A 27,528-nucleotide genomic window follows, 5' to 3' on the forward strand; every position below is an offset into this window, starting at 1 on the left:
CCTTCTGTGTTCAAGGGACACCCACCCACAATTTCTCTGCTTATGGCTTCATTCCCCCATTTTACCCCAAATATCTCCTACTCAAAGTAAATGCTTTTCTGGTAGCTATATCTAGTAATTCTTTGTCGCATCTTCTATCAGTTTATCTGTTCTGTCTGCTGATTCCCTGCAGATGGCTAGATAAGGAGCCAAAAAGTATAGTGGGATTTACGTCTTAAAGCCACACAAGCTCTCCCTGCACTATCAAGTTTTACAGGCATAACTACACCAGGGAAGGTGGCAATGAATCCCAAGTGACAAGAGAAAGGGGTGCTATAGAGACTACACCACACCCTGATTTAGATAGTGCCAGTTTAAGAATTTGTGTTTCTTCTCCTGCCTTACATTATGCTTCTGTTGCAGGACTTGGCCATTGCAGACATGCCACATGCAGCCATGCTGTACTCTAGCTTGCTACCACATAGCATGGTTTTAGGCTGTTGCTTCTGCTTTCCGGTGTGCCTGCTACATCAGCTACGCGTTACTCAGAAAAATATGACTTCACGAAGCTATTTTAAATGGAGGAGTCTGAATTCCCATCTGTTAGTGCCAAAGATTTAATTCAGTGTGTTTCAAAACAAAGGGAAAAGAAGTCTCCTGCTTTCTTCCTTTCTGTGTGATGACTTTTCCACAGCTGGGATCTTTGCACATTTCCCAGCTTGAGATGACAGCGGACTGCATATCTTGCCTTTTTTTGTCACACAGCTTATGGAAGCATGCAAACACCCAGCATATTCTGGCGACTTCCTTCTCTCCCTCCCTATTCCAGTTTTACTTTGCTGAGTTTTGTTGAACGAGTTATTATTTCAAAGGGAAAAAAAATAATCAATAGAAGATATTCATTAAATTGAATGTCTTGCATAAGAACTGCAATTTTACTTTTTCTCCAGTTTGTAGGAATCATCTCTGAAATCAGCATGAAAGGCATGAAAAATTGCAACAGGAAAGGCAAACACCGCTAGCAGCTGAAAACACAAAGGATTAGATGTGCAGACCAACAATCAACCAGGGATTTACCACTACAACCCTGTAACTATGTGGGCTGAGAGCAGATTGAAGTGCCAGCCTCAGGCTGTGCAACCAATCTTGCCCACTTGTTAGGACCAAGGGCTGGAGCGAGGTTATACTGCCAAGGACCCATGGCCAGAAACAGAAACCAAGATAACTGCCAAGTCCCACAAGCTCAGGACAGAAACCAGGATGTGAGCCAACAGGCATGGCACAGCCACCACAGGCTCCAGCTGCTGCCCAGCCAGGAGGCCTCCGTCGCCTGCCCTGTAAAAGCAGAACCCCGCAGCTGCCAGTCACAGCAGGGGCACCCCTGGAATCGCTCAGGGCTGGCCGAGAGGTTTTGCTCATCAGTCAACTGCCAAAAAGCCTCAGCTAGGGAAAACCTCGCAGCCCTGTCAGTCAGCGATTCAGTAGGCAGCAAGGACATTCCCTTTCTGTCAATAATGAACAAAAGCTTCTGAGGGCTGCTAATGTGTATTAGGCTATGGGAGGTGCTATCTTCTATCAGAGGATGCAAGTAGAAGGTCTGTTTCTGTAAAATTCTCCAAAGGAAAGGCAATAAGAATTGCGTGGCAACCCATTTCCAAGCTGGATAATTGTATTTCATGTTTATCTGCATTTACCTCTGTATCCTTGGAAAACAAGGACGTCTGTAGTATTCCTGCACCGTATTTATTAGCTGCAACTGCTCCACAAGAGATGTAGCTGCACAGCAGAGATAGGGCAGAAAATTCTCTGCAGATGTTATTTGACTAGCTTTCAATAACTGCTTTTATTTTAGCATCTCAGTTCCAGCTCTGTTCTTAGATGGGCTGTGTCACATGGAGTTCTCTCTAAGCCTCTAGTGTAAATTGCTGAATGGCAAGGATAAAGTATTAGCAATAAGAAAATCACTCCAAACTTTACATCAGCTTTACCTCAGATACAAACAATGCCATCTGCCAGCTACCCAAACATTTGGTTGGATGAGATCAGCACCACACTGAAGAGCAACTGTTGAAGCCGAATCCAAGGAAGTCTGAAACAATGGCAGATTGGGTTCTTCAGAATCAATAATATATCATTTCTTTAGCTCTGTTTCAGCACACCCTCCTAGTGCTCTTTTAAGAGATGCAAGGCACAAATATTCACTGAGACACCTTACGCTTGTGCCTACCCAATTAGGAAATGAAAAAAATGACACCATTCTCTAACAAGTACAGCTTCAAAACCTGCATCTTGCTTTCTCGGGGTCAAACTCAGACTCACTCACCAACTTTGTGACACCTGTAGTGAAAAAAATAGCCTTTTAGAAAAGCTCTGAGAAGTTCATAGCAGAGGTCCATTTACCCAGAGCTCAACCTGCTGCAAGCGTAGTGCAGAAGTACCTGGTTGCCCTGGGAGCAGAGGGTGACTTCAGAGCTTCCCATTGTGAAAGCCCTCCATGGGAAAGGATGGAAAGGATGCAGCACACCCCACTGCACTGGGGGACAGCCCAGCTGGCTGCTGTGCTCAGGCCAGCCCACAGCCTGCAAGTGCTGCAGCTCTGCTGGGTGCTCTGCTGATTCTGCACATATCACGATCACTTGTGTTCAAAGACTACTGTATAAACCTTTCAGCCATTCATTTCTTCCGAACTTGACCTCTGTGGGTAGCCTTCAAGTGTCTTAATTCTTGGTATTGTATTAATTCCTGGCATGTCCTTATATTCATCTATGGAACAGCCTACTTGCCTCATTTAACTTCATTTGTGCCACACCATGGGGGGTGGGAGTGATGGCATCCAAGAGATTAAGATGAAATGACAGACTGGCAAGCAGGGGAGGCTGTGACACAAAGGTGCCCTCGAGTCCCAGCGCGAGGCAGAGGTAAGACAAGGCCAGGATGACAGCAGGGGCAGTGGGACGCAGGGGCAGACTGGGCCAGTGTCTCGCTGAAAACACCACTCAGTAGGCCTGTGTGAAAACCCAACCAGATAAAGCATAATGGTAACATATGCTCAGCAAGTGAGCTCTGAAATTCTCTCCCTTGCATTCTCCCAGCACCTTCAGCAAGTATCTGCAGGCTGTCACTCACATTTTACACATACTGTCCTCATTGCCAAGTACCTCCAAACCCCAACCCACCAATGGATGAATGTTACAGTCAATGCCCGATACGGTACAAAGCTAGACAGATCCACCCAGGACCGCTGGAGACACTCGTGGAACTTGAGAGCATCCCACAATAGGGGATATGTGCACGGGACTCTGAACACATCACTTTTGCCTTTCACACAAGTGATGCCATTTTTGTTTTACATTTTTAAGAATCTTAATTAAGGGTCTGTCTTTGATCTTCCTCGAACTTTAAAATACCTGGGAGAAACTGCTGGGGTGCTGAATTTACTTTAGTCCCTGAAACCTCAAGAATAAATTCAGCAAGCTATTTGATAGCCTTGATTAAACCTTTTAGAATGACTGCAGGCTCTGGATGTTATTTATTCATATCCGAGCACAGAAACAGTCACTCATGCATAGAAATCCTCAGTGACTCACAAAATGACGTGCTTGCTTATGCATAGCAATCCTCAGCAACTCACACAGCAGCACACTCCTGCCCAGACATACTTGGTAACATGCACAGTGACAGACTGGCCCAGAGCACTTATTTTAGAAATCCTCACAAGCTCCCACAAGATCCTCCTCTCCCTTGAAGCTAAAACCAAAGCTCCCCAGTGACTCCAGCCCACACCGTCAAACACACTCATCCACCTCCCCCTCCAAGTTGAGCCTTTTCTCACCACTGTGGCATTTCCCTACTGAGGGTTCCCCTAAGGTTGCTAATGCACTTATGAAAGGAAATCTTATTTTCACTACCTTCACATTTTAATATCTTAATGCCAAAGAGCTGCTGTTCTGCTTTTTGGGTTTTATTTTGTTTTGTTTTATATGGAAATTTTACATTAAACAAACATTACATGCCAGTCAAGGGGATGAGATGGCTCAGGGGATCGGTAATGGGCTGTGAAGCTTTTCCTTTCTAGGCCAGTGCTCCAATTCATTCTAGGCTGTTTTAGCTGGATTTAACGTTGGAAAAAAGTGTGCTCATTTAAAAGGTCTGAGCTCTCTGAAACAAATTAGATTTAAAATGAACTGTCCAGTGGCAAAAATACCACTATGCAAATAAACTCCACCAAGCAGCCACTTCAAAAAAACAAATGGAAGTAACATTTTATTTCAGCTGGGTAACAATAAAATGGAAATGCTCTGGAAACATACTGGCTGCCAGGGGCATCCCATCCATCTTCCAGCCCAGATCTGTTACACAACTAGCTTTTGTAGGATGCCTAGAAGGTCTTCAAGCTCAGAGTGGGTCAGACCAAGAGAAGGTGGCAGTGACCAAAAATTATTGCTATCTAACTTCACTCATTATTATGCAAATAGCAAATTCATAGCCTTTTTACCTTTGTAATTATTTTTTGTAAATTATTTTTTTGTAAATTATTGCTATCTAACTTGACTCAGCGTTATGCAAATAGCAAATTCATAGCCTTTTTATATTTGTAGACAAATATTTAACTTCATATAAAATACACAGCCACATCCTGGCAGCAGACTGTCCAGCGACATGACAGCAGCAAGAAATATAATAAATAAACAACTCCCCAAACACCTTGATGATACTTCCAGTGACCCATCAGACATGCACTCAATGGGGAGACTGCACATCTACAATGAGTTTGAGAGAAATCCATCTTGTCAAAAAGAACTAACTAACCTAGTAAAAATTAGCAAAGAAACCAGATGCTGGTCCAGGGTGCTGTTTTCAGAAACTGCTTACTTTTTTCTTGTCCTCCTTTTGGAGTTTTACCTTAAGTACATCAGTGTTGTAGTTTTTCACCAGTGTTTTAAATAATACATAAAAACAATAAAAAAATTGAAAAACTCTTGAATTCCCCCTTACAGTCCATCAAAAAGGCTTTTGCTCTGCTTTTTAACACTGCCACACTTAGAACACTTATTATAAATAGAAAATGTATTTCAAAATACATCAACTGTTTATAAGCTCTAGCTCTGAGTAGGACTGCAGATTCATTACCCCACAATAAATATAAATAAGGAGTTTAGTGAACATCGTGAGCACCTAACTATTTATAGTGACACTTCAATAACTCTAAAGGTACAGGTACTTGAGATGCAATAAATGAAATCTAACAAATAAAATACAAATGAGAATGAATAGAAACTATTGTCAGAATATCAACTAACAGCAGTGGAACATAACCAAATGGGTTTTCTAAATCAATCAGAATACTGAGACTGATGTCCATGCCTAGAAATGGTTCCAAGTCTTAATATTCATAGTGCCATAAGCATATGATTTGACACTCGATTACCTGCTTTTAAACACCTTATTTATAATACAGGTATTACATAATCTACAACATGAAGCTCCATATGTGGTGAATTGCTGCATGATGCTATTATAAACACAGGGTGTAATTCTGTTCTTTACCCACAATGCTTTTCAAAAACATGGTGAGGGCAAGTAAGATGGGAGCTTGTTAAGTTTGTGAAAGAGATGGTAAGGGAGAGCTCTCTGCAGTATCAGGGAAATTGAACTGTCAATGCAAAAATTCTCTCTCAGTCCTCTGAACCAACAGCTAAACCACCCATGTTGTATGCTGTAAAGCAAACAAATCTGTCCTTCAGCTTTCATTAGCTGAATAAATTCAGTATTTAATTCAGCCAGTGCTCAGTACCACTGATATTACTCTCATCTAAATGGAGCTATAATTAGACAGGAAAACCATTCAGTTTGTATTTGCATAAGATTTCTACAACCAGATTCTACTGAACAAGGAAAAGCCATAATTAAAGGAGAAAAATTGCTATCCAGATAAGAAGTGACACAAAAGAGGAACATGTCACACAGCTCGATAACTGAGGAAAAACACAGAACAGCTGAAACGCTAAATTTGTTAGCACAGATATTTCAGAAAAAGACGGCAAATACTCTGCCTCATCTAGGCCATCATCCAACTGCCTTCAAAGTCAACAGGATCCTCCTATTCAAGATCTTTGCAGGGACAGTTGTTAAGCCTGGGAAAAGGTTGCCTGGAGCAGTTGCGCAATCTCCAACCTTGGCAACATTTAAGATTCAGCTAGACAAGGCCCTAGCCAACCTCATTTGATGTGGAAATTTTCAGCAGGAAACTTGGCTAGGTGACCTCCAGAGGTCCCTTTCAATTTAATTCATTGTGTTATTAAAATAATTTCCATTCTAAATTACAAGAGAGTTTCTTGTCATCAATGTATGAGGCTCCAGCACAGCTCTTCCATTACTTAACCACTCTCCCTCTGAACAATTTTTTTCCATATACCAGTCATAATTCCCCTTGCTGCAGCTTGTGACCATTGCCTCTCATGCTTTAACTGTGTACCCTTGAGAAGAGTCTGGCTCTGTCTCTCTATAAATTCCCTCTAGGTCCTTGAATACAGCAATTAGATCTTCACAGTCTTCCCTTCTCCAGATTAAACAACCTCAGCTCTCTTCATACATCACACAACTATAGCCCCTGAACCTTGACACTCTCCTGCTGCTGTTATCTCTCTCGCGCTGTGTGGCCCCAGACTATAAAGTTTCATATCCCTTTGCTCTTGTGCTAGAACAGGCTTTTTGCTCACCTCCCCTTACTTGGCACACTGATGGAAACCCCCCCTACCCCATTCTGACCTTTCATTTTGCCAGATACAGCACATCTTTTTAACCTCCTCCTATGTAACAGGCTTCTGTTTCCTGATCATCCTGGCAACATTTCCTTCTACCTGGCTGTATGAATTCTTTACTTGAACAATGAATTAACAGTATTAACTGGTCCATACTACAGGGGGACTTGTGGGAAGTCTACAGGAACTTCAGCCCCTCTTTTTCCTTCCTCTGCTTTAGCATGCTCCAGCGTAACCCATGTGGTATGGCTACAGCTGTGCAGCCCCATTTTTAGATCTTAGATTTTAGATACAGGTAACTGTACCAACTATTCCAGATAATGTCTTGTGAGACATTTTTGATACCGCGCTCTCTTCCCTAGTCCTACTGGAAACACCATCTTCAGTATACCCTTAGAACTTTACTTTCTTTGGCACAGACAGATGGTAGGCACCCTGGGTAGGTTTCACGGCACCTAGCTTTATGTCAGAAAAAAAGTGATCAGCCTCTCCTGAGAGATGGTTGACCTCCTTCAGGTGCCCATCTCTCCCTGTTGATTAGAGGGAGAGGCCAGACAGCAAGCTCAGACCCACAAGATCATTATTACACAGTTGAAGTGAGGTGAATTTATCTCGTATCCTGTGACCAATTAAAGCATTCACATTTCTCACTCTCCTCTGTCACTTACACCTGACAAGCCTCCAGCACTGAGAGAGAAATTCTCGTCATCAGTCATCCACTGTCTGACCTTGATTTTTTTTTTTTTTAATTTTTTCCATTTCTGTCACACAGGTGCTCCTGCTTATTTCTGTCGGGTACCTCCCTCTTCTTTACACACAAAGCCTCCCAGTGTCACATATGCAGCAAATTTATCACCATGTGCCAGACTTTTGATGAGGTCAGAGGGAACAAGATAATCTACAACATTACAATCTCATAATGGAAAGCCAATACTAATAACTTGCTACTGGCCAACAAGTTATTTTTCCATCACAAATATTTATTGCTTACCCTTTTTGTTAGAAAATGAGTAACTGATTAGTCTTGCACTATCCTCTCACCTCAGCAATCTTAATTAACATATGATAATTAACTTATGATACCACATTAAATATGCCAGAGAAATTCCAGCATTGGCTTTACTGCATGTCTTTCATCTTAAAAAACAAAACAAAAAAGCCCTGACAAACTACCAAGATAAAATGCTATTCAGTTTGTTATTGAAGTCATGGAAGAAATGTGAAAATATACAACTTGAATATCATAGGAAAGATTAATAGATTTTAATAAAGAAGTTAACAGCTGAGTGGGCTCCCTGAATCAGAACTCTAATCACTTAACAGCAAATTCTCTTTTTTCCTTTTATCTTTTATTTTCCTCCCCTTTGATACATTTCACAGTGACCAGACAAAATAAGCATTTAGAAATTTCTTGGGGAATAATTTTCCAGGGGTAAGATTAATGATTGTAAGCATCAGTTACAATAGCAGGGGAAAAGAAAACACACACACACACAAAATCTTTCCAACACCTAATTCAGGAAGGCCTGTTTAAAAATATTATATTTGAACATGCCAATTCAGTAGACATCAGTAAAGATTTTTTGCCTCAAGTTCTTTTCTTTGTTTCTCTTTTCTTTATGTAGCTAAATCAGCAAGGATAAATGTCTGTAGACAAAATTATCTTACATCAAACAAATATTGACATGACTTTTAAGGTCAGTTGTTGCAAGGCCAGGATTGAAAAACAAATTAAATTTGATGTATGCTGTTTCAAAGGTCAGTTAGAAAGGTATATGCTGCACCCATTTTACAATGCATCCCCCAGGGAGACAAACATTGAATGCTGCAAGGAGACATTACAGTAACGAAGATAATTACGATAATAGGTAGGTAGGTAGGTAACAAGGGCTTAATTAGATCAGAACCAGCCTATTATTTAGAGAAAAAAAATTTGCAGTGTATTAAATTAAAAGTAAATTACAGCAACTCAGGCCATCATTTATTTCAAGTTGATAGTTCACACATTTCATTGTATCTTTAAATGGACCGAGATATTACAGCAAAAGACAATAAAAATGTGTCATTGTCATCCAGCACAGTCCAGTGTCACTGCATATGAAAGTCCTATCTCTCCCAGAATATTACCATTCTGATAGAGACCGTGCACACCTAATTTCCTGATTTTCCTTTCTGATCTCAATAATTTTCAGTAGTAGAAGTAAGACGCATGAATCCTTTGTTATTGAGTAGTTTAAGGAATAAATAAGTGTCCATCCCCAAAACATGCCCTCACTGGAAAGGAAGAATTTCCATGAGATGAGCAGACAAAGGAGTGAGCAGCACAACTCAGAAGATGCTTAGTGACCACATGAGCTGGTACACCGTACTGCTATGGTACTACTCAGCTTTGTCACTACAAAAAGCAACTCCCACCTTCCTTCAGACAACTGTTCCCAACACTTTTTTTCACTGAATTATTCCCATTTAAAATGCTTGTGAATTTACTGCCTTAAAAACGTGTATTTGACCAGCAGTCAATATGTAATCCATAGTGCTACTGTTCTGCCCTGCCAAGACTCCAAAACATGAACAAAAAATGGAGTGAGGGGTAAAGAGATTGCACAAAATTTCACTATTCTGCAACCTGGACAGCAATTTATTTTGGAGGGATTCTGATTTATTAGCATCCTGTGGCCCTTTGCATAGGTGAAACTAACTTTAGGAGATGTAGAGCAGCGTAGCAGAGGAAAACGGGAGTGAAAAACAATGCATGCTGTAAGGGTATACCTTGAACATGTAAATACCAACAAGGATGGCTGTGCTGTCATTCCATCATTTAGTTTACAAGAGTGATATACACCGCCAGTTCTCTCTACTGTACAACTTTTACTCTGCAGGTTGCACAGCTTAGGGTTAAGACAGTCACCAATATTTGTGCTGTCATGCAAGCTCCTGAATAGACAAGCACCTTTGTCAGGCAATGTAGGAGGCCCTCAAAGAGTCCTGTCCTGTTTCCTCGGCTAGACAGACAGTGGCCATTAAGCAAAAACATGACAGTTCTGATTCTCTGTAAGGTAATATAGAATTATGACAGTTCAGAGACACACACACTGTCCATGGTTTCTATTACAAAGATCACTGAAAACACCTTTAAAAATGGGGGTAACTCTCACTACATTCTGCATATACCTTTGAAACAATAGTCTGCACTAGGTCCCCAGAGAGTAGTCCAGCATTGCTAATAGCTCCAAATTGGCTATTTTCATCTAATTTTTCTTTTTTTATTCACTTGTATTACAGCCCTAGGCCACTTTACCCGTTCTGAAAACAAGGTATTTTACCGTTCATGAGTGAATGACTAACTCCTGCCATCTAGAGGGTGGTTTCTGGAACATAATCGAGGCAGTAAGAGTTTCACAGGATAAAATAAAACAACTGCTTAAAAGCCATGTAAGTGAGATCAAGATAAAAAAAATTAGCATCCACCAGTCTCCTTGGGATTTTTCTAGATTTCCCCCCCTTTTTCACTCATGTGTCTGTTTATGCAAAAACACCCGTTCAAATGAGAGGACAATTGCCACATCTGTGGATACATATAAGTTCTTCCTTTAATAGCTCCATTCATTCATTCATTCATTCATGAAAGTAGATTAGATGACTAGGATAATTACTCTAAAATAGAATAAAACTTCCTGTTTGTATTTTTTCCAATGCTGTATCATTTATTCCCATTGTGTACTTTTCCCAATGCTATATTGTTTATTCTCATTGTGTTCTTGCACTCATGACTAGACAGACTACAATGGTCACAACCAGAATAAAAGAATATTATTATTTAATTAATTAATTAATTAAAGTGAGAATGACACAGAAAGCTCTAAGGTCTCACAAAAGATCATATTTTCTGCTTAGGTTCTTAGTTACACATGGAGCCATGGCTACTGACAATAGTTAAAAATTACTTCTCCACGTGCTTTATTACAAAGGAGAAATGTCCTGTTAAGGCATCATCATGAATTTTTGCCTTAAACAATAACGCTGATTTCTGTGTGTCCCACTAACCTGATGTGAAGATTACATCTTGAAGGTGAAGCATGACAAGCAAACGATTTGTTATGTGAGGTACAACCCTGGCCCCATAAAAGTTAAGAGCGTTCCTGGCAAGATAGCGGTGGCCAGTGAATACCTGCCTCTCTCATTAAGCCAAAATCACATTCCATAACTAGCAACAAGCTTTCAGTAAGAATTCCATGACCCAGTACAATGTGAAGCAATACAACCACCCCACCTGAGTGAAAGGATGATCAAAGCACACAAAGAATAAAACAGTGCCCTAGGACTTACTTATACGGAATATGTATCAAACCTTCCAAGGCAAAAGACTATGAAATACACTAGAATGTAACTGCTCCATGGTCCTTGCACTCATCTTCATTTAAATATCTATACAATACATCATCTAATGTTTTCAACAAAGGGTTTTGTAAGCAATATGCACAAGAGCAATAAATATGCTTGTAGGAAGAACATTTGATATTAAAATGAATCAGACATCCTTACATTTTTATTTGTGCGTATACTATTTATGAAGAGGAATTAAGGGCTCACCATTCACACAAAGAAAAGGGGGCAGCAAGTCTCCACATCTGTCTTCACCTTCAGCGCATACTTCATACCCTTTCACACCTCATCTAGTATCTTTCATGCCTGCCAACCAAACCAAGCTTCAGAGCTCACAGCTCTTACAGAACTCAAGCAAGCATCACTGGGTTACAGACCTCTAGGGTGGCTGAGTGGGAAATGAGCAGAAATTGCTGAGCAGCAGACTGAATTCTCCTGAAAGGCACAGTGATCTGTGACAAAGTATGACTTGCATAACCTCAGGTAGGACACAGATGTGTACAGTTTGGGGTGGTTTTTTATGGTACAGGTATTATTTCCCTTTTTAAGCTGTGTTGTATTTCTACCATTAAGATTAAACAACACTTTATTTTGTAAACTGATGAAGCCACTGATGAAGTATTTCAGGTGCTGACCCTAACCAGTTACAATCACAACTAATTGTTGCAAGCACTATGCCCTAAATTCGGTCTCTGATGAGTGGAAGTTGTGGGGCAATTGCCACAAAAGTAAACAAAATTTGAGGATAGAACCACCATTAACATCCATACAAAAAGCATATTAAAACTTTGCTCAAAGATTTCTCAACCACAGTGAAACCAACAGCATCTTTTAAGCGAGAAGAAAAACCCTGTTAACTAGGACCCTCAAAACAAGACCAAAAGAGGGTTTTTTTCCTGTTTCTCTTCAGAACACAGACATCCATGTGGAGATAACACTTTTGGGTTGTTTGGGTTTTTTTAATCCAAGATGCAAGTGCACCAAATGCAGCGTGCGTTGTAACACCAAGTGCTCAGTAGTACACAAGACGCAGGTGCCAACTACTCCTGCTATAAGAACGCTGCCTTTGGTAACCATATATTTACCATTTTTTACGGTCTCCTTCCAAATCTTTCCCTGCAGTGTGGAAATCGTGCCCTTTCCTGGTTGCCAACCACTCGAGCTCCAACCCGCAGACACCGCAATTCTGTGAGGAGAAAGTACAGACTTGCTATCCTGGCACTCGTACTGCCCCCTGCCCGCCGTCAGAGAGACCCCGGCCCCCCCGGCTCCCTCAGCGCCCACCTCGCCTTCCTTCCCGTTTCGCCCCTCCAGCCTCCCCTACCCAGCACGCCGGGCCGTGCTGCGAGGCCGGCCCCTCGCCCCGCGGCTGCCCGCCTCCGCGAGGGGAAGGCCGGCCGCTCGCCGGTGACAGGGCCCTGAGGCGGCGGCGCGGCCCCCGCGGCCGCCCTCGGAACCTTCCCGCCTCGCCGCGCGGGGCCGGCCGGGCTCCGCACCGCGCGCGCCGCTTCCGGCTTCCGCGGGGCCGCTGGAGCCAGGTGGGCGCGGGGGGCGGCCGCGGCGGCGGGGGGGCGCTGAGGGGGCGGCAGCGGCGGCGGGGGGGCGCTGAGGGGGCGGCCGCGCCTTCCTCGGTCCGAGCTAGCGGAACGGTCGCTGCCCACCCCCGGAGATACGGGCCGAGAAATACGGAGCGCGGCGATCCGCGTTGGAAACGCGTTGCGACAGTTTGGGGGCCTGGGTGAAAGTGCTAAGAGTAAGGTAACAACGCAGCGAGGGGCCGCAGCGCGCGTGTTCTCCGAAAAAGCTGTCGTCTGCTGGTGGCCTTTCACCTGACAGCCATAAATCGGGCCGTGCGAGCGCGGCGGCCTGGCGACCTTTACCGGCGGGGACGGGAGGGCTGCGGGGGGCCGGTCAGAGCCGGGCCTGAGGCGGCCGCTGCGCGCCCGGGCCCTACGGAGCGCAGCCGCCCTCAGGGCAGCTCCGCAGAGGTGGAGAACGGCGTTGAAGTCACAGCGCCTTGGAAATGATTTCATCATTAGGAGGAATTGTGGACTGGAAGGACGTAAGGATGAAATACTGCTAATAGAGATTTTTCCAAATATTGATGTCTTGCGTAACGCTTGCAAAGTGGAAAAGCAGATTTTGTTGAATTCTCCATAGAATCAGATGTGACCCAGTGAATTCACTGTGATTCCTCTTTTGATGCTTATGCATAAGGTAGAAGCTATTTTATGCTCAAATACAACAAGTCTTGAAATATGGAAGGCCTCTTTTAGCTGTTAGTACATGCATGGCATGACAAGAGTAACGCAACAGTTACCCAGCCCCCCAGATGTATAGCTTGTTACAGCTGTTCATTATATTTGTGACAGCAAGGTGGTTAGCGTGTCACATAAGACAAGATAATATGACGCATGGGAGTGTCGCGCTCAGCACAGAAAATCCAGAAATCTGCTGATGCAATCTGCTTTCCTGTCTGCTGCAAACTTAGTGTGCATCTTTGGGACCTCATCAAGGACAATCTTTAAGGTGGGGGAAGAAACGGCACAGGCATGGTATGAGCAAAAGAGAATTTAGATGCCAGACTTTATGTGTTTTACATAGCACAAACCATCAGTTAAAATACACAAGCAGGCTTTGGAGTTGTGGTGGGAACTGCTGTCTTTGCCCTTACCTTCACCTTACCAAATAGAGGAGGCACGTGAAGAGCAGTAGGTGAAGCTTTTACAGAGTGAAACACACAGTGGTGGGGACCCAGTACTCACACAGTACATTTTGGGGCTTTTCCTTTGAACTGCTGTTCACCTCATACACAGCCTGCCGATATCTGAACTCTGAGCTTTCTGTGCCACAGCATCAGCCGTTAAGTTGGAGAGTCTGGCTGCTGCACCCTGCAGGGGAGCTGGACTGCAGACGGATTCCACTGGGGCTTTCCTGTCTGAGCATTTAGTAAAGGTGTTATCGTGCCTAAATAACAGTTTTGGGTCATCCATCAGCCTCAGATGACAGAAGCGTGGCCAAAAGTAGAGGTAGAACATAATGTAGCGGCATTTTAGATACTGATTAGTGCTTTTAAAAGGTGCAATACTGTGATTTGAAAGGAGTTGTAGGTAAACAAAGTTTTTACTGTCATGATTTCTGGCATCGTAACATTATGAAGCTCCAGTCAGAAAATCAAAAGATGGTAAATTCCCTAAAAATTTAGAACTCGGGGCGAAGACAACAAACATCTTAAGTGGAAGCTCGGAGGGAAAGAGTGATAGCATACTCATCTATAGGATGTTTTTATTTATGGGATGGTGTTTGAAAGCGTGGTTTGACTTGATGGCTTTATTAAAAGGACCTGACATTGCAGTTTTGTTGTTGTTCAGTTTAGTGCAACTTTCTAAAAACTATCATCTTAAAGAATTCTCATAGTGTGTCCTCAGTATCACTGAGACCATTTTTCATGAAAATGGTTTGTCATTTTGGTGGTTTCAATTACGAGGTAATGTGTAGAAGTCAAGGTATAAATACTAACCATTAGATTCTGTTGTAAAAATCAGCATTCGAGCAGTTTGAAAATTAGTGTGCAAGTCCAATATGAGTCCTCACATTGGACTCCCAGTGTCAGAACCGTCACGCTCTAGAATAATAACAACTGCCAGCAGGCAGCTCAGCAATACGATTTTGACTACAAAATATGACACTAATACAATTTAAACACAGTGCAAAGTGCTGCAGGGTGAGAAAACTGATTTATGTATGCTATCAAAACCAAATTTTAGCATTTGGTCAGAACAATATATTTCTTTGTTCAGGAAAGTTAGGATTGTTGGATTTATTTTATAAGACTTTTTGAATGAAGATACTAATTTTTCTTCCAAGTTTAAGCTGCTACAATTTGCTGCTTGTTGATGCTTCAGCTCTCCCTTACAGATACCAGCATACATGTCTGCTTGAAGTTAGGGATGAGGCTGGGAAAAGCTGGTACTTCATTCCCTAAGTGCAGATGGAGATTTTAAGATTACACTGGAGTCTCACTTATCAATTGTTTGCAAATACATTTCTGCAGTTTTAGAAATCGGAGGCAGAGCAAGGAGCATTGTTAGGTGTACCTGTAGCTAGAGGAAGTGCGGGTTAGTTGTACAGTGCAATATATGCCAGGGCAACTCGCTAGAGAGGCCAGATTTTCAAAAGAGAAGCACAGTGGTGAGGTACCAAGATAAGAGCTAAACACTTCCAAAACTTAAGCCATCTTGTCTGCAAGGAAATGTGATTTGGTAGTGACAGCACAAAAAGTATGTCCACCTAGGCCATAGACTTGGGAGTGGTTTTTTTAGAACTATGTTTAATAAGGCAACTTTTTTGTCAGTAGAGAGGTCCTTGCCTCTTCCTTAGCTGCTTTCTTATTCCCATGCTTGCTAAGCAAATACCCCTGATGCCCCTTTCACTGTCTTCCCCCATCAGATTGTGCTAATCTGGGCCTTGTGGGTGCTTGTTGGTTTGGGTTTGAGTTCTTTAACCTGTATCTAGTTTAGAATGTGACACCAACAACAGTTACATCAGCAGAAATGAGGGGATGATAAAGATGGAGCGTAAGGAAGGGCCTCTATCTTGAGTGCCCATGTTAACGGGAGAAATTCTGACATCAGACCACACCTTTAATCTTAGTTGTCCATTTCATGAAGTCAGGATAATACTTGCCTAATTTATTATAAACACAGAGTAAACTAAGCATATGTGAGTACTGTGGATATGACAAGAGAACAGTGGTCTGATTGATTGCCTGATGGTCTCACCACTGTATTGCATTCCATGTTAGAATGTTAAAGTAGACACATACGTTGAACAGATAGAATTAAATCACTGTGAACCCTTTTTGGGAAACAGTGGCATCTTAAAGCAGTGCATGCTTATCTCTTCATTATTGCTCATGTGCCAGAATGATAAGCAGTACAAACATCCTTTTGTCATAGCTCTTAAATCTGTATGCAATTTTGTTTTCTAAGCCTTCATGAAAAGTGAAATCTGCAGTTTTGCAGTACACAACAATTTGCTTACCTGAAGAATGCTTTTTAACTGATTGAAGTAGGTACCGAGCATGAGAAGAGAGAGAAGTGAAAATGAGCTGAACATTGTCCTTATTAAAGAGGCAAGGCAAACTAAAACCAGAGGCCCATCGCAAACCAGCCTATAAAACATGGCAAGATTGTTTTTTTTAAGACAAAATACTTCAAAGACAGTTATGTGCAAAGTGTAAGACAGCAAAGTCCTTTCCAGATCACAGTATTCTTAGTGATTTATCACATAACCCTTCCTAAGGGACTGGCCCCTTAATCTACGTGTCAAAAGAAACTTTCAGAAGAGAAAACGAATGGAGATGAAGCACAGTTAACATGGGAACTCCGAGATCCAGTTTTAGTGCTGCATGTGTCACGTGTATCCACGTATTTATGTACGTCGTTTTGTGTACATTCGTTACATACCTGTTTTTTCCCTTCCCACAGAGTGAAAAATGCCTAAAAAGAAGACTGGTGCTCGTAAGAAAGCTGAGAACCGTCGTGAACGTGAAAAGCAGATAAGGGCTTCAAGAGCCAACATAGATTTAGCCAAACACCCTTGCAATGCTTCAATGGTAAAATAACCTAAAGTATTATATATTACAATATGTGATTTTAGATTATGTAAACCCAGTGATAATATATTGATTGTATTTAACACCACTAGAATGTCAATCTTCCTGCCATCCTTACTTTATATTTAAGGTTTCATTTTGCATCAGAGGTATAACACTTGAATAAAAACTCAGATTCTTAATCAGAACTTAAATCAGAGTCCCTGGTGGGGTCTGTAAATTTTATGTAGTGTAGTTAGAATAAAAATAGTTACCAATGTTTTATTTCTTTTCTTTAGGAATGTGATAAGTGCCAAAGGTAAGTATTTTTCCCCTTCTAAAACCAGTAGTTTAGTATTAATTGGTTTCAAACGTTTTACAGGTCTTTTTTTTCTAATGCTTGCTTGCTTTTTTTTCTCCCCTCCATGTGCCTAGACGACAGAAGAACAGAGCTTTTTGCTACTTCTGTAACTCTGTTCAAAAATTACCTATTTGCGCACAATGTGGTAAGTAGAAATAATGAACAAAACCATGGTATCTTCAGTCCCATTTGTAGCGTTAAACTCTCAGCAGTTAGAGTACCTTTGTCTTAAAGTACCTTTGTGAATTGTGGAGCAGGTTCTTTTAAATCTGCTGTGAATGTCCTCCTTGAGAACTGATCTTGCTCGATCATGCACTCATGGGTATGCCCCTGACACCCAGAGGTTTGCAAGTTAGGGTCATTGGTTTGTCTTCAGTAATTGATCCTCAGAAGAATTTGCCTCACTGCCTTTTAGGATTGAGAACATCTTGACTGACCATTACCCTAGAGTGACCACGTAGAGTATTGTTTCATAAAAATGTAACAAGAGCAAAGTTAAAAATGCTTTGACTGCCAGCAAGGTGCCAGTAAATTTAGGGGTGATATAATTTCTGATCAGTTTAATGTCAATTAAAGCAACAGTACATTATTCAACTTACATAGTTTTGTAATGTAATATGCTGCTCATGTTACTTATATGTGCTAGAGGGCTGATGCTTTGAAATCAGAAGAAAAGGACTCCTAGTGACAAAACTCAGCTCTGAATCAGGCTAAAATGCACACCCCCCCCTGCTTTTAAAAAAAACAAAAACAAAACAGCCGCTTGCTTGCAAGGGATGTTGATAGTAATTTCATACTTTAAGGTGAATTTTGTTGGTTTACTGTTTCAACACACCCTTGCAGATTTTTGATTTGTCATTAAGCAGTTTGGCTGTTTTGTAGTTTGACTCTGAGAGCTGCTGACATCTGCAGCTTCGAGTGCCTTTGTTGGGACCTGCAGATGCTGAGCATTTCTGGAAGCCAGGCTGTTAGTGTGCAATGGCAGTGTGTCATCCTTCCTAAGTCTTCCCTCTGTCATGCAGTGAAGCACTGAAAACATACTATCTTGCAGTATATTATACATCTGAAGTTGACTCCTGTGTGTTGAATTTATCTTAAGCTGCAGTATGTTTCTGGAGGAAAAGGGATCCTAACAACAGCCACAAAATTAATATTGAGTTCCAGGGTTTTCCAAGACAAAGACCATTAGAGCTGTTTGGTGCTTAGTCAAATATTGGGGACAGCTCCTGTAAACCAACAGCATCTTTCTTAGAGAAGTTGCTGAGGAATGGGAGCAAGGTAGCTGTACTGCAACGTTCAGGCCCAGCAATACCCCCACCACCTCCCAAATGCCATTTAGTATCTGAGGTGTGATTTAATACAAAACTCTGCTGATGCTGCATACTGGGATTTAATGACATTTTCAGAGTGTTGTTTGGTTTTTGTCAGCTCTTGAATGGGTTTGCAGGGAGCACCCTTTTGCTGGTTTCTCTAGGCAGGCAATAACACTTACTGAAGGGGTCTGTGGCAGGGTAGCTTAAATCAGTGATAAAACTCCACTGCAGTAGCCCGGACTAACTACAAGATTTTCTTTGCTTGTATAACTGCATACAGAGCGTGGATCTTTCTGGTATGTCAGAGGCAAGGAGTAGGAGAAACTTGTCACCCTAACTGCTTGATTTTTAAGTGCAGACTGCGGCCTTTTCTCCCACACAACCCCTGCATTTAAAGGGAATTATTTTGTCTAGGAGGTAATATCTCTTCAAAAAAGAAAAAAAAACCCACCAGCACCACCCCCCCGCCATGTATCTAAGTAAGTAAATGATCAGATGCACATGTTTTTTTTTCAGAGGGCCTCAGCCCTGCACACAGCACATGCTACTTTTATAGTGGGACAGAAGTAGCAGCAATTTTAAAGGCAGCTTTATTAAGATGTCATTGCTTGACTTTCACCTTAATTTTGGCTTTTGGTTTGTTTTGACATTTGAAATTCTTGCCAATGCCTCAAAACATAAAGCAAGACAACGCACTGCCTCATTATCTCAGTACTGGGGCAAGAGATTTTGGCTGAAAACGGATAATTAATTTGATCTAAGGAAGATGTGAGGGTGGGTTGCAGGTTGCAGACATTCCTTTGCATTATTTTTACCTAGATTTACAATTAAGCGCAGACGTTTGGCTGAAGTACTGCTCTTACATGAACATTCGTTCTAAGTGGTTTTGATTTTTACATAGTTTTCTTCTGGTTGCTTGCCTTTTTTTCTTTTTTTTTTTTAAACAGGAAAAACCAAATGCATGATGAAGTCTTCGGACTGTGTTATAAAACATGCTGGTGTGTACAGTACGGGACTAGCAATGGTGGTATGTATACAAAATCACAAGCTCTTTTGCCCTATGAGACTATATTATGCAAATCTTGCTCAAAAAAGATAAAACAGATCTATGGAACGGTAGCATGTACTGTGCCAAGGTTTTTTTCTCATCTTACCATTCCAATCTGATTTTTCCCATATATGAAAACCCAAATTTTGCATTTTTAGGTTCAGCTACTGCAAACTCTGACACACGTCCTGGATGCTAACAGATACGTGTTGGTGGCAGGCCCTAAGCACGTGCATTAACAGCACTGGAGCTTACATGCCCCATAGCCAATTCCCAGTCTTCATTAAAATCTAGGATCATTCTGTAGAAACCAGTGGAATTCTGTCACTCTCTTCTCAGTATTGCAAAGATCATCAGTGTTGCAGAGAGGAATCTGTTCCATGGCATTAGGGGGGGAATTTTATTTAAAAGCGTATACAAACATTTGGGCTTTTGGCAGAGATAGTTACAGCTTCTGGCCTTTTGTTCTTAGAAGTTAGTTCTACATTCTGGAAAGCAAAGCATGGCATGTCACAGCCTCTGGACCGAACGCTGTATGGGCTAAACTCTGTCCTGTTTCTGCCTCCAGCTGGCAGTCAGCTTTTCTCAGTAACGCAACCGGCCTTCCCAGTCTGAAGTTCCTGTACTCACTGATGCAATGTTTTCATCAACAATCAATTTGGATTCACCATTGTTTTCTTAGTTTTGTGTGCTTGTAATGCACATGGTAGTTTGTTACATACGGGCTGAGGAGGCTTCTTAAATGCTGCAATTAAGGGATAGTTGATGTGTAGATCTTGTAGTTTAATCACAATGAAGGTTAGTCTGACTTCTAATGAGTTATTTGATCTTTGCTCTCTGCAGAGCTTATTTTCTAATATAGCTTGGTTTAAAATCCAAATGAGTAATTTCAGCTGTAAGAATCTAGTGGCATTTTTCAGGTCTTTTTTGAAATGGCATTTTTGCCAGAACATTGCTGTCATTTATGGATCTCAGGTTTCAGCTGGAGGACACAATTTTCATGCATAAGTTTTATGATAAGAAATGTAAAAATCAGAAAAGGAGAAAACCAAGTTATTTTGCATGATATTTAATCCTGAAGAAACGAATATCAAACAAACGAAATGAACCGTGGAGCAGCTTGATAGGAATACAGATGCAGCTCATGCTCTCTTGCTCAGCTGGAATGAACCCACTGAGAGAATGGATACTTGGATACATTCAGGGTTATGGAATAAGAGTCTGTCTCTAGATATTGCAGAATTCCCAAGATGATACCTTTCTGTAATTGCAGGGTGCAATCTGTGATTTCTGTGAAGCTTGGGTGTGTCACGGGAGGAAGTGTCTCAGCACACACGCGTGTATCTGCCCTCTTGCAGATGCAGAATGTGTTGAGTGCGAAAGAAGTGTCTGGGACCACGGTAGGTTGCTTACACTTGAAAGTAGGAAAATCTAACCGATACTTTTCTACTCACGTTGCTTAAATTACTCTATATTTTTAACATAGCATTTTGAATCTTCACTCACTATCAGTCTTTGCAGTATGTTTGTTCAAAGCAAGACACTCTCCCCATTTTAAAAATAGGCCTTATGCAGCGGGGAATGTAAATGACCTGCTCAAGAACATAACTGCTCAACTCATGGAGGGTTATGTAATCTAAAGTACTAACTGTCTTAGCAGCTGAGCCCTTCACATAATTAAGCACTGCATCAGATTGTCAACACACAATTTTCTGCCATTCCTTCTTCACTTGTGCATGCTAGTATGGGTATTTGGATTCCCAATTGCATAGCAAACCATACTGATCTCCATTTGTGGAATCCTTTAAAGTGTTTATTTCAAGTGCCCATCAGAGGTGAGGCGGTGGGAGGGAAGGAGGCTGGGTGAGAACGTGATCTGAATTAAGAAAAATACTTAATGCCATAGTCAAAATAAAATGAAGAAAATAACTAGAAGTAACACTTGCTTTATGTTTGTGCTGCCTTACATTGTAAGATACATGGTATTTTTCAGTGTAATAATGGATGGCAGTGTCTGATTTAGGACTTTGTTGAAGCATTTGTGACAGAAGGAAAAAGTCGTCAGTCAAAGCTACTGCCTAAATTGTTTGCAGAGCAGAACTTGATGCTTATGCCTATTGCTGATTATTTTGCCTTGATAAATCTTTTAGGAGGCAGAATATTTGCCTGCTCTTTTTGCCACGATTTCCTCTGTGAAGATGATCAGTTTGAACATCAAGCCAGCTGCCAAGTTCTGGAAGCAGAGACATTTAAATGTAAGTTAGTTATTCATAGTCCCTTTCACCACAGCTAAGCAGACTCTCCAGTTGCTTCCTCTGTGCTCCAGGATACTCTCCATCACCTTTTCCAAATAGTTTTTACCACCACTGGAGGAAAGGGCCTGTTTCTTACGTGCTTGCTCTTGATACCCAGTTATCTAGATTAGAGCTTTTGTTTCTGACCTTCCCTCCATGCCAGATTGTACATGGTAGTTGTTTCCCTGCCTGGCTTTTACAGGCCTCCCAAGGGAAGTTGCCTTTGCAGGAGCCAGCCGTCTCTGAAGTTGCAGGGTTGGCAGTGGGCAGGACTGCAGCAAAACTGCCGGAACTGCTAATGCTGCTTTTTTAGTCCACAGAGCTCTGCAGGCAAGGAGCACTCTTCCACTCTTCTGACCACACCGATGAACTGTTTCGACATACCTGTTTCTCATGGAAAACAGCTGCTCTAAATAATACTACCTGTGTTAGTCTGGCTAAACTTTCCCAGATTGCTGTGTTTCCCAGATGGCCTGTATGTTGGTGAAGGTTTAGCAGCTGTTGGTTTTGCAGAAGCAGCAAGTCCTGAGGAAGGCTGTGGCTCAGGAAGCAGTCATCATCTGATTCAGTGAGACAGGGTGAGCACAGAAAGAAGTAACAAAACTAGGGTTCATCCAGAACATGAACTCAATGTTAGTTTCTTCACTGACCATTGGACTGTGGACATATATGTTAGTAATGTATCAAATGTGTCAGTATTGATACATGTCCACTTTTACTGAGTAAAGAAGGTGTAGCTGAAGACTTTTTGTCCTTTTGAACTTTGATTAATTGCGTGGACAAAACTGAAACTGGTGTTTGTAAGAGGACATGATGGTCATGCCCGAATTTTCTAGTCCACTACTCATCTCAGGCTGAAACAGGGAAACTTCAGGGGAAGTTAAAAAAAAAAAACACACACAAAAACCCCCCACAAAACACAAACAAACCAAGACTATGCATAATGTTTGAAATAACTAATCTTCTGTAGAAGTCTTTCTTTTCTGCCCACCATTAGCTGCTATTTGGTTTATCCCCATGAAACAAGTGTTTATCCTTTCCAAAACCTGTGTGTATTTTGATTATCGCAACGTTTTTCAATCCATATTATAGAAGTTCAAGGTGCTCTATCATGTATAAGACTGTTTTCTTCAGAACTGACTTATCTCTTGTCCTAATTGATTACTTCCAATTCAGAATGTTTGTTGATTTCAGTGTTGTAGTCTGCATCTAGAAATCTTTTATATCGTTTTTCATCTCAGATCCATTTTTGCCCAGCCAACTATTTTCTAAGCCTTGATTAGCTTCTCTTGATATATTCTGCCAGAATATCATCCTGCATAGCAATGTTGAAGCAGCAACAGCTGTTCCACAAGAATGTTTTTTCAGTGATTGTTGGAAGCTTTTAATTCACAGATGTGATGTCACACCCTGAATAGGAAAATTGCTTTTTTGAGGGTTTTCACGGTGTTCAACATTTTGTGGCACAGTGCAGTCTTGGTAGAGAGGCAGGATTTTCATCAGTGTGTGGTAACAAGATTATAAAAGCTGAACTTCTACAGGATACATGAACTTGAAACGTAGTCATGCAGTTGTGGTCTAAATCCCATTCTAGTTGTGGAAAAGGTACTGTTACTGTCCATCACTCTCTGAGAGAAGTTTTTTAAATTGCGGATCCTCCAGAAGTGTTTGAATATATATGCATTAGCATTTCCAGTTCCATCTTTAAACACCTAACAGAGTGCTAAATCCCCTGGCTGTCCTGCTCATGTGGAGAACTCAGGATATTTATTACTTCAGATTCAAAAACTATTCTCACAGGGGTAAGGCAAGGTGGAAGGGAATGGGTCTTGCACAGGGACTGATAAAATTACTGCTTCTTGAGGAGTAACTATTCACCTGCTTTGTGTTGCTGCCAGTTCCTGTGTGGTTGCCTTTACTATACTCCCTCTCGGGGAGTAAAGAAACCAATTTGAAGCTTAAGGGCAAGTTCGATTTTGAGCACTGATTCTTGTTGCTGTTCATGTGCCAGCTATAATTTTTTAACACGGTTAGATAGATTTTCATCTGAAGTTGTGTGTAAGAAAGTACATTTCCGGAGGACGTGACAGAAGCTACGGAAAAAAGTAACTGTTCTAGTTTGGGAATTTTGCAAGCTTTAAGTGTTCTCAAATCCCATATAAATGAGATAAAGGTATTAAAGGCTGCTGTGGTGGTGTTTGAAGTGACTGTAAAATACTAGCACTCCTTCTTTTGACATTGTGAGAAAAGGAAAAGCAAGATGATCACTTAATACCAAATCGGTCCTGAAACTTGTGTTTAAAAGTTCGGAAACTCAAGAAATAGTTAAACTTTTTCTGCTCTTGAACTTTTACTTTTAGTGTCAAATCACATTACTGCAATGAGACTTAAACTTGGAAAAAAAATGTAGTAAAAAGGTACTGTGTGGTAAAACGACTGGTTTGCGTTGCCAAAGTGCAGTTGTGTCAAGGAATTAAAAATAAGCACCTCAGTTACATTATTACATACTTTTACAAGGTTTTAAAATCATCACAGATCTCCAGTTTCCAAGTACTGAATTTTCCTTACTGATTTTCTCCAACAGGTGTTTCCTGTAACAGGCTTGGGCAGCATTCATGCCTGCGTTGTAAGGTAAAGAGTAAAAACAGTTGCAAGTAGCTGTGATTTTTAGACTTGTTCTCCTTAGTCCCCAAGGCTGGTAACAAGCCTTGTCATGCCTTCATCTACATTATTAAAAAAAATATTCATACTTTTGTATTAGTTTCTGAAGCCTGGAGGCAGCGTTATGGGGGACAAAAGGGCTTTTATCTGTGCTTGCACACTTGCTACAAGACAGTGTTGTGCATCCTTACACCAGGTGAAGTGATCTTCACTTTGTCCAGCCCTCTGTGTTTAAATTGGCTCTGTAGAATGTGTGGGCCTTTTCAGAAAAAAAACGCAAAACAAACCCTTGGCTTTGGACTATGTGTGGATCCAGTGTAGAACCAAGACAATTTTAAAAGTTTTTGGTTTTTTTTATAAAACAGTCAAGTGATGATCTCACCAGAAAACACTGCTGCAGCCTGGATCCAATAGAAATAATCTCCACAGCTAACCCAGTTTTGCAGATGCACAGGCTAATTTGTTGATGTCAGGCTTTTGGTTTTACACACTTGGAAGTAATTTTGTGTAAAAAGTTCCACCTGCTTCATCATCAGCATTGCCCAGATTTCTGCAGGAGCTGGTTTCTTGCCTGGTCTTGCTCTTCTTACGTTCTTTATGTTTCCCTGCAGTCTCCCATAGCATTGATTTCATATTCCAAATTCTTCCTTTCTCCAGGTATGTTCACTGGCACCCTGGTGCTCAATATGTGAAATTTCAATCTCTTAATTCTTGCCTTGAGGTCACTGCATAGATATGTTCTGGCATACATCTCTGATTGTATTTTGTTTAAGCTTGTCAATGTAAAGCAAAATTTTCCAGGCTCCTTGTGGGCAGCACTATGACCCTGTTCCTGAATGTGCTACTTTCTGTGCTTGTTTATCAGTGCTTTTACCCAGTCTTTTCCCCAGGAAGCCATGAAACTTACTTTCAACACAGGAGCCGTTGCTCTGCGCACAGACTCCAGTTCCACTGCAGATAGAGCTCATTAAATTTTAATCCCAACCAGAAAATCCTGCTGCTGTTAGACACTTTTTTTGCTTGCTTCTGGCTGGAGACTATTCTTCTATGATTAAAACATTTAGCCTTTTTTATTCTTTCACCCCACAGGCATGTTTTTGTGATGATCATGTGCGAAGTAAGGTTTTCAAGCAGGAAAAAGGAAAAGAGCCTCCCTGCCCTAAATGTGGCCATGAAACTCAGCAGACAAAGGATCTCAGCATGTCAAGTAAGCCTGCTTCTTTAGCTAACAAACAATGCAAGTACTATTGGCGACTGCTTTTCTGCATAGGAACACTTAAGTAAAGTCCATTTACTTTCAGTTGACTTGCAGAGCTTTGCTGCATTTGTTTTGGGGAAAAACTTTGTTTCTTAGTTCTAGAATAAAGCGGTCTCTTATTCTTAATCATTAATTGATTGCAATACAGTGAAAACTGTTGTCTAGTTTGAGATTTTAGTTACAGAACAATTGCAAAAAAATCACCACCTAAGTCATTATTTCATCTACAAGAAGCTGGCTAATGAAGTTCGAAGTGCAATTTGATGACATACATACAATCTACCTCAACCAGTCTTGAATGAATCACAATATATATTCTGTCTGCAAAGCACATCCAATTACAGGTTTTCTTGGTTAAGAGTACCAAAGGTTTATCCTAAAACCCAAGTCATGCTCTGGGAGCAGTTATTGCTTATACAAACTTGGCTGCAGAGGGATGGGCTGTTTGTAGCAGAAAGGTTCTGTCAGAGCAAGAATTGAATCTGAAAATGTCAGATTTAGAAGAAGGATGTGTAACATTATATGCTCTTTGCTGAGTAGTGAAAAAGGATGGAAAAGAAATGTCAGATGCTCAGCTCAAATTGCTGTTGAGGAGCGGGAACATAATGATTTTTGTCTGCCTGCAGCACGCTCTTTGAAATTTGGCCGACAGACTGGAGGTGAAGATGCAGATGGAGCTTCTGGTTATGATGCCTACTGGAAGAGCCTCTCCTCCAGCAAAGCTGGAGAAGCAGGTGACCGTGAGGATGAGTATGATGAATATGAAGCAGAAGATGATGATGAAGATGATGTTGATGAGGGAGGGAAGGATTCAGATACTGACACCACAGATGTATTCAGCAATTTGAATTTAGGAAGGACCTATGCTAGTGGGTATGCACATTATGAGGAATCGGAAGATTAAGCTTAGTATGCTGGCAACTAAAAAAACTTGGAAGGAGCCAAGCAGTGCTTCACTTGAATCATGTACATGCCAGTAGGATAGTTCTATCAGGTACTTCCGTATCAAAGTTAGAGAGTAAAGAGTATGGAACTTCTGCAGTAACTCCAAGTGAGGTTTGGGGTTTGTTGTTTTTTTTTTGTATAAACCAATATTGAGTTTGGGACTGGGGAAGAAGACAAAAATATTTTTATTCCGCTAAGCAGTGAAGCGGTTTTGTTCTTGAATTACTGAGTATAATGGTTCAATGCCATTTTCTCCTATCAACACAGGAATGTGGGAGAGCTGTACAACTTGTTTCTATTTGCTCATTAGAAAATAAGTTATTTTTTACAATAATTTTGTTAACTGATTTCATAAAATTAATGTAGTGGTGTGTTGGTGACTGCATTTTTTTGTTGTCTGCACAGTAAAAGTCAACTGCATTCTTTAATGAATTGTCATAAATATTGATCTCCCTTGAATAATTGGAAAGCAGGTTGTATACAAAGCGTAAATTGACACTAAAATAACTTGTTTATATAGGTAAGGCAGATCAATGTCGTTCTCTATGTACTTGAACATTACCTTTCCAGCATTTTTAGTATTGGATATTAATCAGTGAGGCTATATGCAGTCATTACAAGTGCACCCTGGATAATAAAAAAATTTATTGCAATAAAAATGTTGGTGCATCCTCGCTACCACCAAAATCTATAATTTCTCATTAGCTCAGCAAGAGACTGGTTTCTTCTGTGCCTAGTCTTCAACTCTTTTCCTTGCACACGACAGAAAACCCCTACAAAATTGGTAGGAAACAACCCCTGTATGTGAATTGGGAAGGTGAAAAAAACAGGTGGGTTCCAAATACTGGGTTCAAATACGGTTCTGTGCAAATGTGCTGGTACAAGGCTGTGTGATCAGCACATCTGAGCTGAGGAGGTGACACTTGCAG

The 27,528-nt window shown here is 41.2% G+C and overlaps 1 protein-coding gene and 1 long non-coding RNA gene across 6 annotated transcripts; one reads left to right on the forward strand and one right to left on the reverse strand.

Moving 5' to 3' along the window:
- Nucleotides 1-861: 861 nt before the first annotated feature.
- Nucleotides 862-12,587, reverse strand: LOC129736013 (uncharacterized). 2 transcript variants are annotated; one of them, XR_008732119.1, is made up of 3 exons: nt 12,448-12,587; nt 12,209-12,309; nt 862-2,984 (listed from the first exon to the last, which is right to left on the reverse strand). It is a non-coding gene; the product is annotated as an uncharacterized LOC129736013 (long non-coding RNA). The 2 variants fall into 2 exon arrangements; XR_008732120.1 differs by having other exon boundaries at nt 12,408-12,527.
- On the forward strand, nt 12,528-27,273 carry ZNF330 (zinc finger protein 330). Of its 4 annotated transcripts, none has more exons than XM_055709435.1 (10): nt 12,528-12,661; nt 16,613-16,740; nt 17,019-17,038; nt 17,155-17,225; nt 19,341-19,420; nt 20,715-20,841; nt 21,592-21,696; nt 24,320-24,366; nt 25,486-25,603; nt 26,281-27,273. In XM_055709435.1, exons 2-10 carry the CDS (start codon nt 16,621-16,623, stop codon nt 26,556-26,558), a joined length of 966 nt encoding a protein of 321 aa, XP_055565410.1. In that variant the 5' UTR covers nt 12,528-12,661; nt 16,613-16,620; the 3' UTR covers nt 26,559-27,273. The 4 variants fall into 4 exon arrangements, with proteins under 4 accessions (XP_055565410.1, XP_014135426.1, XP_027661263.1 ...); XM_014279951.3 differs by lacking the exon at nt 12,528-12,661 and adding an exon at nt 12,727-12,881; XM_027805462.2 differs by lacking the exon at nt 12,528-12,661 and adding an exon at nt 12,929-13,185.
- Nucleotides 27,274-27,528: the final 255 nt, after the last annotated feature.

Source organism: Falco cherrug, chromosome 1 (assembly GCF_023634085.1).
Source record: "Falco cherrug isolate bFalChe1 chromosome 1, bFalChe1.pri, whole genome shotgun sequence".
Lineage (NCBI taxonomy): Eukaryota > Metazoa > Chordata > Aves > Falconiformes > Falconidae > Falco > Falco cherrug.